This window comes from Petaurus breviceps, unplaced genomic scaffold (assembly GCF_028583685.1).
Source record: "Petaurus breviceps papuanus isolate PSGF00001 unplaced genomic scaffold, PetGlider_PUasm1.0 190, whole genome shotgun sequence".
Taxonomy (NCBI): domain Eukaryota; kingdom Metazoa; phylum Chordata; class Mammalia; order Diprotodontia; family Petauridae; genus Petaurus; species Petaurus breviceps.
In genome coordinates this window covers 5,675,623-5,691,902 of record NW_027185810.1, presented here as the reverse complement: position 1 = coordinate 5,691,902, position 16,280 = coordinate 5,675,623, and the positions used below count along the sequence as shown (strand labels likewise).

The following is a 16,280-nucleotide window of genomic DNA, read 5'->3' as shown; positions in this document are numbered from 1 at the left end:
AATTAGCCAAATGCCTCTAATAAGAGCCTCAACCACAGTTGTCATATGATAGACTGTTAAAAGGCTTTCAGACTTTAAAATGACATGATTCTGAATCTGATGGTCATGATGGTGATAGTAATGAAGAAAACTTGATCAGATCAAGTTCCATAGAATTCAATTCCTAATGGAGCCCAAAATGCTGGATATATCAATATATCAAAAATTCAATATATGGTGGACATTGAGGAGTTGGAGAAATATTCTAATTTTAAGGTCATATTTACCAGGATACAAAATTTAAAGTCAAATTTTAGAAAGCAACAGAGTACTATAGGAATGATGCTGGATTTAGAGACAGAGGACCCGGGTTGAATTTCCAGCACTATCCTTGAATTACTTATACAATGCTGAGTATATCCCTTAATATCTGTGTTTATTTCTTTTTAAGATGGGTTTGAATTTAAAGACTTCTATAGTTCCACATAGTTAGAAATTTATTATCTTATGATTTCTCCTGTCTCCCTAACAGAATTCCTAAAAGTCCACACCAGAAAATGGTATATTCTACATCTTACACTACAGTGTTTTTAAAGAAGAGGAGTCAGATTATAGAAAAAAAATCCTAACCAGATAGCAGCCGTCTAATTGGAGACCAAGTTGTTTATTGCCAGCATCTATTTCTTTGTTTACTAGACTCTCTGTTTTCCTCTGTAAGATTGATCTCTTTATAAACATTACCATTATAAGGGGACATTTTTATATATCCAAAATTCTAAGCCCCAATTGATGCTCCTCCCCCCTTCTTTAGTAAAATTCAAACAAATTTCAGAACCAAAGAATCCGATTAGCATTCACTGCAATGGGATTTGACTTCTATCATTAGCTAAGAACACTGTTGCCATAATAAGTTAAGGAAATTTATGCCAGTGTACCAAAGCCAGGTCTCCGGGAAGCTGTGTGTCCACTATGAATTTTGGATATAAATCACAACTTGACTCTAGTTAAAAGGAGACATTCTTCACTTTTATTGCATAATTAAAGACAATGCAACAGTAGATTTTAAAAATTATATTTAACACAAGTGAATAGTTTAGAAGATCTGAAATGTTATAAAGCAATATATATACTGAATAAATAAAATGCACAGGAGAGTCATGTCTACATTACATAACACTGGCTAGTATTCTGAATACTTAAAATAAATCCAGTGAAAATGGATAAAGTCCATAAAAATGCTATCCTGTCTTCCCTTGTATGAAATTGTTCAAGTATAAAAAGTCCAATACAGTGTAAAATATTCAATTTAGGTTAAGAATAAAAATTGCAAGTATTGTAGTTTCACAAGAAAAATGTAAAGCAGCATTTTAAACTACATAAAAAATAGTGGGGAAATTAGACTAATGAATTGCCAGGAAAGTAGATCTACATGAGCAAAATACTGAAGAGGAAGCAGTATGAAACTAGCAACACATTCTGTAAAAAACCTAAACTCTGTTAATGTAAGAGTACCCTCTCATACAGTGCACATACTGAATTTAAATAAATCTAAGTCAACATCTTTAGCTGAATAGGTTAATATTTAATATGCTACATCTAAACCTACTAAATAATTTATGCCATGAGATGAATACATAATTTTACAGTGTCACATCTAAAGTTCCTTTCTTTAGAGTGCAGCATCGTAAAACTTCAAAATAAATATTTTTTTTAAATAGCATTACAATTAAGGCACAGTAAACCACATATCATTAACCCTTGAAGAACTGTAGTTTTAGGAACCTTGTTGTCTTACTGAGTTCCCTAATAAATAGTTTTAAATAGGACTCTGTAATAGATACTAAAGTCATATAAATCATTTCAAAAAGGAAAAAATAAATTTCCTTAAGACAGTTCTCAAAGGTTCAAATTCTGCAAACTTCTTCCTGCTTTTATTCACAAGCCACGAGTCAACGTAATAAATAGAAAGAGAAGGCTGTTGTAGTAAAGGGCTGATCCTATTTCAGAATCAGAATAGCTGACACCAGCAGTTAAAAGTTTCCCAAAATTGAAACAGGATGGGGAGAGGGATTAGAATGTGACAAGCTCATCAAACAAGCACAAGTGATGTGTTCTTTCCAGAACTGTCTGTGTTATTGATTGTCTGTACAGCTGTTGCACCCATTAATTCCACATCACTCGCTCCATAGTTCCACTCATCCAGAGGACAGATGAGAAAACAGCTTTGGTGCCCGTCCACCATCTCACCAAGCGGCCATGCTCCTCAGGATTGTCGATGCCCGTTAGGAGACAGCAAGAAAATCACTTGCTTACTTGAACAAGTTCTATAGGCCATAGTGAAAACTAGAAACGACAGTCAGTGCTTTAGTTATTTTAAAAATATGGTTTAAATGTTATATAAGCTACATATTGCTCACTTTGATTTCTTTTCCCTGGTTTTAACTTTTTCAAAACATTTTCTCATTTGAAAAAGGCAGTTTGCTTCCCTGATACTATTTAAAAAAACAACAACAAAAACCCCTTTATTTTATTTTGTCAAATGAAGTTCTATTGTTACTCCTATAGTCTTTTCATGGCAGTGCATTGTTTATTCAGTGTCTCCTGGATTGACTCCTGAAACTAATTCCTCCCACTCCCCTGGCCCTCACCCCTTTTTCCCATAGCAACATGATTCTAGTACAAAGACAGTGGAATAAAAATCTCCTGATTTGCAGTAGCATAACTTTTCTTAAAGCTGCTTAGTTAGTGTTAACCACCTTATCATCTACTTAAAACTGGAAGGCTGGGGAAAAATAGAGAAAGAAATTCAACTCTCTTCAGATGGCTGGTCACTCATTGCATTCGGTCTGTTTGCAGCTGCTGTGGCTGATACTGGCCAAATGCTGCTGCCGCTGCCGCTGCTGCTGCTGCAGCAGCAGCTGTCCCAGGTGCTGCCGCGGTGATTGGCTGCTGGACTGCGTAGCCATAGCCCCCAGCAGTGACATATCCTGCAGCAGCTGGAGATGCTGCATATGGGTACTGGTCATAGGCTGCTGCTGCTGCAGCTGCTGCAGCTGCTGAGTATTGTGCATATGCAGCTCCAGTGTAATCAATGTAAGGTGTGGTGGAGGCAGCAGCTGCTGTAGGTTGGACATGTGGAATTACAACTCCAGGCTGCACAAAAGCCTGTGGATAAACATAATGGGCAGGTATCCTGTTGAGAAATAGAGAAGAAAGTCAGATCACAGTGAGCTCCTGTGTGCAAAATATCTGTTGTTCAAAAGTAAAACAAACTCAAAATTTAGTGGTTATTATGAGCATAGGGTTGCCACAATAGCTATGTTCTAGCAGTCCAATGAATGCACTCTGGCAGTAGCCCAAAACATATGTAGAGCTCAGAAAAAGAAGCCAACAATAACTGGAGCTAAAGACATTATGACAGCATTCTCATTTATAATTCTTTATTCAGTACCACCAAATAAGAATTAATAGCCTCATCAAGCGTTAAGGGAATAAGTCAAGGTTTAGGATTTTGGCATTCTACTTAAAAGCATTTAATATATGCTCTTGACTTAAATATTAGAGTTGAACTTTAGAGAAAAAATTAAAATCACTCTATAAGAGAAAAAAAATTCTGACAATTAGAAAAATTCTCAGCTGCAAACATTGGACTTTTAAAAAAAAGTACCCTGTCATTGGTTGGGTCCAAAGCTAGTTTGCCAATACTGATTCACTGAAGAAAATTTCAACTAAATATTTAGGCAGTAAAATGGACCTTGTTTAATTATCATGGCAACCCTACTGAAAATTGCTATGCAGACTCAGCACACATTAATTTCTCTGCAACCTCAGTCACCCTTATTAAAAATAAATGAAATAAAAATAAGAAAATGCAGGCGACAAAAAAAGTTTAAAAGTTCACAGGTGTGGTAAACACGGCAGAATCACACTTTTCAAACGAACCGTAGTGCAGCTCACTCTATCATAAAAGGCTGTTGTGGGAAGCTACAGAAATGCTATTAACATTCATTGCAGTGGTTCCCAAGTAGATGTGCAGCACACTTTTTTTTGAGGGTAAAATTTGTAAGGACACAAGGGTCAATCAAACCTGTTTGACTATCAGGCAACTGATGTCAGCCAGCTTGTTTATCTCTATGCAAGACAGACAGAGGGGTTGGGGGGAGGTGATGAGGTAGAGGGGGTAGGAAAATGCATCTAAAATATAATAAAATATAATAAAAAAAATAAAATATAAGAACTTTTAAAAGGTTTATAAAATGACATCTAAATAAAAAAAACCCCAACATTTCTGGCACATTCACTAACTCTTCATTTTCTTCTCCAAATCAAAGAAGATGTGGCTTTGTTCATTTATAGGAATGGTCACCCCATTGGTATGTACTTGCAGAAATGAAGTCCATTATTACATAACATGATATAAAAACTGAGATTTTCCCTGTCAAGTGAAATCAAACATCCATTTAAATTACACACAAGGAGCATACATTCTCCCATCTCACTCATAGTTAAAGCTCATGTGATTTAAAAAGCAAGTTTGAGCTGAAAAAAATGCATATCTCAATTCTTAATACTGAAATTTCATTAATCCTTAACTAAAATACACCTACAAATATATGACCTATTAATTCTACCTTTGTACAATATAACCACCAGTGAAAAACACTCCAGATATCTAGCAACATTACACTACAATTCCATCCAAAAGTTAGCAAATCAACAAAACCTATTGAAAATTCAAATAATGCTTATCTTTAAACTTGCTGTTCAGGAATCCTAATGTTAGAACTCAAAACATAGGAAATTATATTTGTATTATTCACCTTCCTTTTTTAGAGTTTCCCTTCAACAATACTCATAGGAGACATCAATGCTAATGAATATTCACAGAAAGACTGAGTTTATTACAGCAGTTATTCTATGCTAGCCCAAAGCATAAAAAAGTTTATTTGAATGGTGAAAATACAGTGAATTTTACTAGACTTGTATTTCCTTCCCTATGCCAACACAAACCACGTCATCATGTATTCTGGAGGACACTTAGAGATATTCTTAACTGTTTGTTGGGAAACAGACACAAAGCCCTGCTCATATACTCTTATATTTTTTTCTAAGTTAAGTAACAAACCTCACTAAAAGTAACAAGCGTTGGCATTATGAAATGTTATCCCTGTGGATCTCTCTCTCTCTCCATTATATTGGTCTCTACCAACCCTTTACTATCATGCTATTTTACATGGGTGATTGACAGCACAGGCTGCAGTGGGGCTATTTTTGATCATGTCATGAGACAAGGGTTTCAAGCAGAGTAAAATGTCTTTATAAGGCCAAAGAAAACTCTGCTGTATCTGCTGTAAAAGCCAGCAAGCATGGATCTCACTAATACTGAAACATTAACCCTACTAGATTCCTAGAGGCCTAAAGCTTCTGAAACAGTGACTAGGTTGGCATCTTTGATTAGGTTATTAACTTGAATGATTTTTGCTCTGTGTTTGAGTTTGTGTCATAAGATTTGCTTTCTCTGCATTTGCTTATTAACTTTTTCTCTTTTAAGGAACAGAGATATGTTCAGAGAATTACATTTACAAGGGGATTCCCATAGTGTCCCAGTCTCTGGAGACAAATCTTTTCCCACTGAGAATAGCTTTTCTCTGATTTGATTATGCCAATAGTAAGTAAATTTGTCTTAACACATGCCAGTAATCTGCATCAGATTGCCTATGAACAGCGTGTAACGGGAAAAAGGAGAATCTGGGCGGCATGTGAGTAACTGTGGTGTAAAGCCATTTAAGACTGGGGGAGAATTTAAGAATTTAAACTCCTTGAGGGCAGGGACTGTTTCTTTTTCCTTATTTTTTTTGTAGCCCCAATATTTAGCACAGGACCTGGTACATAGTAAATACTTTATAAATGCTTGTTGTATTGAATTAGTAAATGCATCTGAATCATGAACATTGAAAAATAGCCTGGGAAGAGGGTAAAATTGAATGGCAAGGTGGCATGTTTGCAATGATCTCCCCATGAGGAAAAGCCCATTTCCAGACTGCGGAGCCTTTACACGGAGTGTGGTAGATTTCTCTCTGGACATATTTCTGCTGATTGTCTCCCCTAGGTCAATCTTGGAAAGTGGAGGTCCAGGAGATATGGCAGAAATGAAACAAGGCACACACTTCTGGAAACCATCTTTTGAACTTTTTATTCCCTACCCATACACCCTCGCTGCCATGTCTCCAAGGTCCCAGGAAGAAAAACCTACCTCAAAAATACAAACTAAAAGAATTTTAGCAAAACATTGTTTTAAAATTAAACAAAGTAGAACAAAACATTGTTCTACGGAGTTCACATGTTTCCACACATCAGATGGCTATCCTAACTCTAGTCAGGAGCTTAGAGATTAGTGGTCCACGGTATATTTGAAACTATTTAAATGCCAAATAAAAATGGCAAAGTTATTATTGCCTCAAACTATACAACCTATAACAAAACCTTCTTTTACAGACATCAATAAAAATCATGTACCACTTATTCACAATTTGAAATCACCTCATCTGAGGAGACATAGTATTCAGGAAAAGAGACCATTTGGTGAAAGAAGAAAACAAGCTTATTTTCAATTTAAGAATACTTGAGCCAGGGGCAGCTAGGTGGTGCAGTGAATAGAGTACTGGCCCCGGAGTCAGAAGGACCTGAGTTCAAATCTGGCCTCAGACACTTAACACTTACTAGCTGTGTGACTTTGGGTGAGTCACTTAACCCCAATTACCCTGTTTTCCCCACTCTGAAAAGCAAAAAAAAAAAGAATACTTGAGCAACAGAGTAACTTGAATTAAGAAGACTAATTCTACCTAAATCTGTATCCTTTGTAAGTAAGTGCTTAGCACAGTGCCTGGCACATAGTGTTTAATAAATGTTGATTGTTTTAAGAGAAGTGAAATAGAATAATTTATTCAGCCATTGATAGGTGGCTTTTACAACTAATAACCACCAGGAAGCAGTTATTTAATATTAGATGTAAAAAATAAAAATACACAACTAAAAATGTGTTGCATTTAAATTTTCCATATAGCATTTTCAACTCAAGTTCATTTTATCTTCTGTTCAAGAGCATATAATGGCTCCCTATTGCCTAATACATTAAAGCCAAACTCTTCTGATAGACATCAACCTCACCATGATCCTATCATTCACATTTATTTCTCATGACTTCCCATATTTGCCATCTGCTAAAATCAAGTTGGTTTCCTTACTGTCACCACAAGAACATGTCAGACTCATTCCCACTTCTTCCCCTTTGCTAATGTGTCTTCTCCAACCCCACCCTGAAATGTCTCCCTCCAACCCATCCATTCAAATTCTACCCATCCTTTAGGATTCATTTATTCCATTATCTCCACAGAGCCTCCTTCAATACTCTCTCCAATAAATGACCTTCCTTCTTTGAGCACACATGCCATATAATTTAGCAGTTTGTTATATCCTAAATGATTTAGGAGTGTTAGTTTTGTCTCTGCACATAAACTATAAGCTCTTTGAATGTACAGAACATGCCTTATATGTCTCTGTGATCATTTACTGTCTAGTAGAGTGTGGCATACCTAGTAGGCATTAATAAATTTTTATTTAGTTTAACATTTTTCAAAATGACAGACTAAGCTCTGTCAAATTATGACAAATTATATCCCACAACTCTCTATTACTTATGGGTAGAAATGCTAGTCACATGCACAAGAAATGCTATATATAGTTCATTATTTTTTGTTGATCCCCAAACTATTGTGGAAGACCATTGATGAGTGGTTATCAGTGTAATAAGGCACTTTTTGATCACTTCACACTTCTCTCACTTATGTTTTTAAAAAAAGTAAGTTTAGGTAGAAAGAAAAAAAAAGAATAGGCCCTCAGGTGATAAAGATGAGGGCTAGAAAAATATACTAAAAGTGCAACTTGTCAGCTGATTCATTCTCTTATACACCTAGAAGCATCGAAGGCACAACTAACTTGGAAGCCAGATTCCAACACTCCAGGCCACACATATGCAATAAACTCAGTTTAGGCATTGAGAAATCATTAGTTGAGGGACGATGCTCCTTAAACAACTGGTATGTTTGTAAAACTTAACATCTAGCATCCACACAAGATGCCAGGTGCAGTATAGAGAATGCAGAATACAGTCATCAGAAAAAATTAGCTGGGGTAGCATCAGTACTATACATTGTCTGGAAGAGGGGGAAGCAGATAGCTGAGTTATAGAACACTGCTGATCACAAAATCAAGAGATGCAAGAAATACAGGTCAGCTTCCCCAAAGTTAGGTGTGTGAAGTAAATATTAGTGATGCTGTACTCAGAAATAGTCTGGATGATTAAATCTAAGAAGAATTGGCGCTCCAAATTAGAAAAGCAGACATACAGTGTTAAGAGACAGGCCCCCATACCCACCAAAAATTAAAAAAAGAAAAGAAGAAGAATGACCCCCTCCCACCAAAGAAACTAGAACATGCGAGCAATGAATCTGTTTTCTTACATAGTGAAGTCACACATTTTAGCACTCACTACAAAAATATGGTTAAAAGGAAGTCACAGGCTACAGCTTAAAAGCAAGGAAAAAAAAAGACCCTTTGCTCCCCATGGCAAAGTCAAAGTCAACAACACTCCTCAACACCACCACCAAAAACCAAAACAAAAAAGAGCTCCCCCCCCCCAAAAAAAACTTTTCACTACAGCTCTTTTCAATTAAATAAAAAGCACACGTTTAGCTATCAACACCACTTCATTACCGTAATAAATAAAATAAAGCACACGGAGGTCTATTGACTATTATGAAAATAAAACAACAACATACATGCATCGTTAATCACCATCTTAGCTCGTGTGTTTGAGTCTACTGGTTACAGAGTTTAATTCCAAACAGAACTATTCCACATCTTATCATCATATCCTTCTGATCAGTTAGCTTAACTGTATACGATCCCTGTCAGATTAGAAAGAGATAAATAACATTGAGACAAGCTGAAGAATTAGAAGATTGATTGGGGCACAGTGGTCTTGTACACAAGTCATACCTCTCTCTTTTTTTTTTAAGTCATAAGCTCAAGAGGTGTCTGGATTGGAGGACTGCACACTTGATCACATGACTTGACTCATCTAAAAACATTTATAGCATCACTATCAAGAAACAAAACAGGTATTTTTTTTGTTTAAAGAGAAATCAGTAAGACTCAATGGCAGGATGATATTGTCCAAGTGTGACAAAGGCAGGCTAACCGATGTTATACTTGTACTTTGGAGAACCCATTTGATTGACTTACCCAAAAGGTCTTTGTATAAGAGCTGGGTGAAGTTGTTGAACACCAAAGGCAAAACCTAACAACAAAACATATTATATTCTCTATATGAACATTCCAACAGCTACTTATTACTGCTATACATAAAATACACAATGACAACTTTCATTTTATATTTGCATAGATACACTAATTTATCAGGTAAAAAAAGAGAGAAAACCATATTTGGGGAGTGGGAGAAACTGGCAAGCCCACATTTCAACAAGTTTTTAAAAGTTTAATACAGCACACTAGTTTGGATTTTGGCTTAAAAATAGATTATTAAAAATGAAGACAGCAACTGACAGAAAGCAGAGCATTCATTATGTGCAAAGTTTCGCTGACATAAACACACTGTAAAAGACCTCAGGAGGGTGCCACAATGAATAGAGCTTATGAATTCAACTAAGCACAACAATAGTGCTTCATGCTGAATTTTTTTCACAAATATCCTTATCCTATAGCATCCCAAATTTATGAACTTCAATATTTGTAATACATTTTGAACTTAGTATGGTCTATACCAAGCCTATCCAATGGTCTATACAAGTTTATAGTCAAAGAATCATAGATTTGGAACTCAAAGAGATCCCAGAGCCCATCTAATCAAACTCCCTCACTTTACAGATGAGGAAACTGAGACCTAAGGAGGTAAAGTGATTTGCCCAAGGTAACATAGCTAGGAAGTTGCCAAAAGCAGGCTTGAAACCCAGGTCCTCTGAGTCCAGAGTCAGGCCTCATCACACTCTACCATACCACGAGCAGATTTTATGGATAAAAACTTTTAAAAAATCAATGAAGCAAATTCTCTCTTCTTTTCTTTTTCTAATAGATATAAACTCACAATGTACTGAAGACAAACATTTTGTTTTTCTCCTTGAAAAACAGAACCTTCAAATTGCTTGCATATCAGTTATCTACCCCCGTACATGGAGTCACCTGTCATTGTTAAGGCAGGGAAAAGTCTTTTTGAATACAGTGTGGATCAAAGTAGAAATCTATCATCAGGGTTTTGGAATCTATGCATCTAAACATAAAAATTTGCTTCTTAAAATTACATATATTATATCCTCTACTTTCAATTATCCATGCAAATGGAGGAAGGCAGATTTTCGAATAATGCTGAATAGCAGATTATCAAATAATCACTTCTGCTTTATAATACACAAGGTGTTCTCTTCCCAGGCTGGCTACACAGCAGATGTCCTGTATTACTTATGGTTTGTTTAGGCTAGTAGTCAGATTAGTTTGCATTCCCCAAGCACATGTCAAATGAGAAGGGAAGCAGCCCAGAAGAGTATTAGGTAGACAGGTGTAGCCAGCCTGGGATTAAAAATTTGGCACAAATAAGGGACATGTTGATTGTGCTTGCAGATAAATGAGAAGAATAAACTGCAATTGCATGTTATTCATTTATGAGTAAGACCTATACATCTGGGTCCATACAAAGCCATCTGGAATAATATCCTTTTTTATCTAAGATTATGCTTTTACAGACACTTCTATGTATTTGCATATATGGGAAAATCACTTACACATATCTTCATTTATCTTTAAAATGAAAAAAAAAGTTTCCTTATAGAATGACCAATTAAAAGCACCACTCTACAATAAACCAACAGGTTCTGGAGAAGGTTCTGTCCTTTGAATCAGGGTCTCTCTCTTTACAAGTACCAGAAAGGACTATTTCTCACCTGGTTGCATGATCCTGGGTTTTGCCCCCAAGTATGCCAGATTCACGTTGGCTTTTCTGCCATCAATGATAGGGTTGGGATCCTTACAGGCCCTTTCAGCAGCAGCTCTGTCAGCCATGGTGACCTTAGCAACATACATACACACAAATGCTACAAATTAAACCTGTGAAGGAAACTTACAGTGCAGTCACACACAGGCACTCCTTGTTCAGCATTTATTTATCATGATCCCTTTGATTCCACAGAAAGAAAAAAAAAAACACCTCCCCTTTGGCTTGCAAAGCACAGCCCCCAGCAAGCAGAGGTTTGGAATCCTGATCTCCCTTGTCCTAACATTACCCCCCTTGCATGGAACTGCTGGTGGTCCTCATCCTTAGGCCAGGAAAAACACTCGTTTAAAGTAAACGGCCCATTTAAGAGACAATAAACCTTCCGCATCAGCCTCTCCCAGAATACGCTGTTAGATGTTCTGCATGGGAGCTCTGTGACCTCGCTAACTTTAGGCAACTTACTGACCTTGACTGCATAAGTAAGCTCAACCCTAATAAGACATGCCTCCCCTGCCTCATAAATGGTGCTTTGGAAACCAGCCACAAGACTCGGTTATATTAAAGCACTTACTTTTTAAAAGGTTAAAAAAAAGTGAAGACTGGTGATCGGGTGGAAGAGAGAAGTCGGGACTGGGAGGGCGGACAGACAGACAGCAGCAGCTCCTTTGGAGTGCCCTCTTTCTGACCCAATCGGAATCGCCAGGAGACGAACATACTTTTCCAAAGCCATAGGGCAGCTAAACTTGCTGCCATCAACGTAGGAAAAGCCATTTCCCAGCATAGCGGCTACTGGTCACCAGCCTCCTCCTCCCGCTCCTCCTCCAAAAGAGGATCTAACTTTTTTCCTTGCAACACCAAATCCTCTCAAACACTACAAAAACAGATAGCTTCCACACTTTTAATCCCTAGGGAACTCCAAGAGGTTCGGGAGACTGGTCTACCCATTCCCTTTTCCCCCACTCCCTCTGGCCCAAAAAAGTTTCAGCTCAGCCTATGGTTTACATAAGCCTCGTCTCCCTGGTCCCTTCCCCGAATCGGCTTCCTGGGTACCCCTATTACTCTCCTACCCGACGGGGATCCCTAGTTTCTTCTGGCAGATGGGGCTCGCCTTTGTTCTCCCCTTCCCCCTCGCTCTCAGCTCTTCTCTCCATCTTCCAGGTCTAAGGCCCCCCTCTCTCATTAACTTCCTTCCCCCTACTTACAAATCCATAGCCCCGGGACTTCCCCGTCTGCCGGTCTGTGATGACCACCGCCTCTTCGATCTCCCCAAAGACCTCGAAATACTTGCGCAGGCTGGAATCGGTGGTGTGGTACGGAAGCCCCCCGACGAAGATTTTGGTGTATGTGGTGTCCTTCTGGGTGGTGTGCATCTTCCCGCTCTCCCCGCAGCTCCGGCTTGGGCTCCGGCTCCGGCTTCGGCTCCCGCAGCGGCGGCGGCGGTTGCTGCTGCTGCTGCTTCGGCTGCGGCTGCTGCTGCTGCGCCGCCCCCTCCGCCCCTTCGTTTCCCTCACTCTCTCGAGTCCAGCCGAAGCCAAAGGCAAGCCCAGTGGGGAGGGGGGAGGAGAGCTGGGCAGCGTGCGCGTGTATGTATGTGTACGAATGTGAGTGTGTGAGTGTAAGTGTGTGCGTGCGCGCGTGTATGTCGGAGATGGTGGGCGTCAGAGCAGCCACTGAGAGATCACAACACCGGGGTGAGGGTCGTGGGGTTTCCAAAGTCGTAAGCAACCTTGATCTGTAAGCCTTGCTCCACACTCGTCTACCGCGCCTCCCGGCCGGTTACAGTCCAAACTCTCCTCTTTTCCTTGCTTCTCAGTTCTTAATAGTAGAGGGTATGGGCATACATTTATGCATACGAATACATATAGATATATTTTTTCAAATACAATCTATTTCCACTCACCCGGCAGGGAACCCGAAAGGAGAAGCGAGGTACCCCTCCACAGGCAACAGGGTGGGAAGAAGGGGGTGCTTTTGAAGGTAGATTGTTTATCTAAAAGAGATTTCCTGGTGGGGGCTCTGATCTTCTCCTAGGATGACCCTACTGAGTGTCCGAAGAACTGGAAGAGTTGGCGGTCGCTCAGGCGGCTGCAGCAGCTGCGAAGGGAGAGAGGTGTTCCGGGACCGATGGCACGCCACGGATTCTCTTCTCCCCGTTGCCTTCCCCAGGCCCTAAGAGCTGAGGACGGTCCTGGGTGTTGAGTTACTCTCCACTATCTTTCTTCCCCTCCCCTCCCAGGCCGGGGGGTCGGAGCCCGGCTGGGGAGGGGGGCGGGCCGGACGCCTGCGATTGGCCGGGTCCCCACCTGGAGCAGACACCGCCGCCCCCCAGCTGTTGTGAACAGCTGCTTCTCCTCCTGCGCTCTGTAGAGCTGCCCCGGCTTGGCTCGCGAAGCGAGCGCCAGGGCAGAGTTGGGGATGATTAAGGGGCGGGTTCGCGCTTTGTACTGGCTGCTCTCACTCTTCTCGAGTCACAGTTTCACGACCCGGCCTCATCGCAGGAATCTGGGGCGCGGAGGACAGAACCTTGTTCAAAGCTGCTTTGGTTTCCAAAACTGAGAAAAAGCATATGGAAGCTAGGGGCCGGCTGTACGTTAGAGACTTCAGAGAAAGTCACCAGAGTAGCTATCCTGTTCTGTGTGCGTCTGTGTTCTGAAGCTTTGGGGAGTAGCCCTCCCACTCTAGGCAAGGCAAAGGAAGAGGCTGTGTCTGCCAACAGGATTTGGGGGTGCGAGGGAGGTACCGAAGGGAGCAGGAAGCAATTGACAGTGTAGAGGTAAAACTGTGGGAGGCATAGCTAAAAGGCAGAAGCAGTTACTTTAGAATGCTGTGCATATAGTAGGCATTTAATGAATGTGGGTATTTTAACGCTAACGACTCTACTGCAAATAGCTGAAGCAATGATATACACCAGTTACCAATTTGTATTTTGAAATACCATAAAATGAAGGTTTAGCCGATCAGTCATCCAGATATCCGTGCATACACCAAACTGGTGGATGGTTTTAAAGTTAAGTTCTCCTCTCTGAAATAAAAACACAAGCCATTGTCCATTATTTGAGTCTGGTTGGTGGTTTTAAATGCTACCTGCCACTATTTTATTATGCTATAATTGAAAATGTTTTCAAACGAAACTAAGGAGAAACATTGCTAGGTTTCCAACAGGCCACTATGCTCTCTTTATACTTCAAAAATACATGAGTATCAGTGCACCAGGGTGTTTTGAAACACTTCTCTAGCTTTTAGAATTAATTTTTTTAATCAAGAATATCTTAAATGAGGACATAAAACTATTCTAGTTGCATTCGATATTTATAAGGAAATAGTTAAAGTGAACTGAGTGTTCCAGACCCCACTGTTGGGGCCTAGTCTGTTTTTAAGTTACTTTCGACAGATTATACTTTGGAAGCTATTGCATTTTGTTGCAGTTTTCTCATTTAGAACAACTAATCTACACTTTTTAGAGGGATAGTGTACCAAGACATCTTAACAATTGACAGAAAGGGATAGTTTCATATTTGCAAAATCTGTGAATGAAAATATTCTCATGTAATTTAAATGAGCTCAATGGGTCTATTTAACACTTTCCTTTCTCCTGAATGACATTGTTCTTTGAAGTTGTCTTTTTTCCCTCAATTGATATTTCTTTTAGAAGCCAGGTGTAATGGGAATGTAAATTTAAAGATCTTCCCTGCCCCTAGGCTAAAGTGCACCTGGAGCCTGGGGTGGGAGGCTTGTTTTTCAGTAGATACTTCTTGATTGGCCAGTGAGTCAATAAGGTTGTTACATTCTCTGAGCCAGGAGAAGTCTATATAAGCTCTGATGTGTAGCTTTGTTTTGGGGCTCACTTTGAGAAGTGTTCTGTGATTTCATCTGGATTCTGGGAAGCCGTTGTCCAGAGGGGGGGCCCCAGATGTTGATTGGGTATGGATGTAATGGTTGGACAGTTTGAAATCTGTCTACTTGATCTGTTTCTGTCTTGATAATTCTGTCTGTATATTCTGAAGTTCGGAGTGCTGAACTCTTTCCCCTGATACTTGTTTGACTGATTAAAGTAAGCTTGTTAACCCATTTTGAGTTGCTTTCCTTTATCAAAGCAGATCTAAGAACCTGTGTGAGCAACCAGCCTGGGGACGCTGGGTTGCTTGCCGCCACACCAGGGTATCTCAAAATCTATTTTGGGGGACCTAACTTCTAAACATCCTGGTAGTTTGCTTTCATTTTCTTCTGCTTTCTTACTAAAATGAAGACACCCTCAATACTGATCTTGCTAGAAGAAGCCTTATGCATTAGGAAGTATAGAGTATATCAAAAAAGTTATCTAAATTTTTATTAAATTTGAGATGGATTTTGGAGGTGAAACATATACTTCTGAACAACCATCCAATCCAACCTTTATGTAAACAAGAATCTCCTTTGTAACATCCATTCATTGTAAGTGAGCCTTTGCTGGAAGACGCCCCAAGGACAGAGGACTCACTATCTGTCAAGGCAAGCCATTCCATTTTTATATAGCTCTAATTGCTAGGAAACTTTTCCTTGTACAAATTTCAATTTAACATTGGCCTCCTGGCTATTCCATGAACAAAACCCTCAATTTCTCCACTTGGCTCTGGGCATTTGCTTTGTCCCCCATGCCTGGAACTCTCTCCCTTTTGCACTCCAACTACTGACCTCCCTGACTTCTGGTAAGTACCAACTAACATTCCACTTTCTGTAAGAAACCTTCCCTAACCCCTTTTAATTACAGTGCCTCTTTTAATTATTTCATATTTATCCTGTAAAGCACTTGCTTTATATATATTTGTTTGCATACTCTCTCCCCCATTAGATTGCAAGCTCTTGGAGGGCAGGGACCATCTTTTGCCTGTTTTTGTATCTCCAGGGCTTAGCACAGTGCCTGGCACATAGTAGGCACTTAAAAAATTTTATGGAATTGAATTGAATTTGCCTATCCACAGCATCCATTGCATCTTTTTAAAATATTTTTAATGCTTTATTAACTTCTGATTTACATCATTCGTTTCCGCCAGATTTTGAGTTACAAATTTTCTCCCCATTTTCCCCTTACCCACTGCCCCAAAATAGCAGTCCCACAGGATATCCCCTCCTCCAATCTGCTCTCTCCCATATTTTCTCCCATACCCCTTTCTACTTTTCCAGTGGGTCTCTATGCCTCAGTGCCTGTATATCTTATTTCTCAATTACATGTAAGATGGTATTAATAATGATATATATATAT

The 16,280-nt window shown here is 39.4% G+C and overlaps 1 protein-coding gene across 3 annotated transcripts; it reads right to left on the bottom strand.

Annotated features, from left to right (window-relative positions):
• Positions 1–983: 983 nt before the first annotated feature.
• Positions 984–12,542, bottom strand: RBM24 (RNA binding motif protein 24). Of its 3 annotated transcripts, none has more exons than XM_069092460.1 (4): positions 12,244–12,542; positions 10,992–11,115; positions 9,283–9,337; positions 984–3,172 (listed from the first exon to the last, which is right to left on the bottom strand). In XM_069092460.1, the coding sequence occupies exons 1-4, from the start codon at positions 12,409–12,411 to the stop codon at positions 2,812–2,814; spliced, it is 708 nt and encodes a 235-aa protein (XP_068948561.1). In that variant the 5' UTR covers positions 12,412–12,542; the 3' UTR covers positions 984–2,811. The 3 variants fall into 3 exon arrangements, with proteins under 3 accessions (XP_068948561.1, XP_068948563.1, XP_068948562.1); XM_069092462.1 differs by lacking the exon at positions 12,244–12,542 and adding an exon at positions 11,613–12,181; XM_069092461.1 differs by lacking the exon at positions 12,244–12,542 and adding an exon at positions 11,331–11,523.
• Between the last annotated feature and the right edge of the window lie 3,738 nt (positions 12,543–16,280).

What these genes read in the sequence shown, in the direction of transcription:
- RBM24 (XM_069092460.1), bottom strand. Translation starts at nt 12,411, where the DNA reads ATGCACACCACCCAGAAGGACACCACATACACCAAAATCTTCGTCGGG. An exon ending in ACCCAGGATCATGCAACCAG is followed by an intron (nt 9,338 to 10,991) that starts GTGAGAAATAGT and finishes TTTTGTTGTTAG; the next exon opens with GTTTTGCCTTTGGTGTTCAA. An exon ending in CTTATACAAAGACCTTTTGG is followed by an intron (nt 3,173 to 9,282) that starts GTAAGTCAATCA and finishes ATTTCTCAACAG; the next exon opens with GATACCTGCCCATTATGTTT.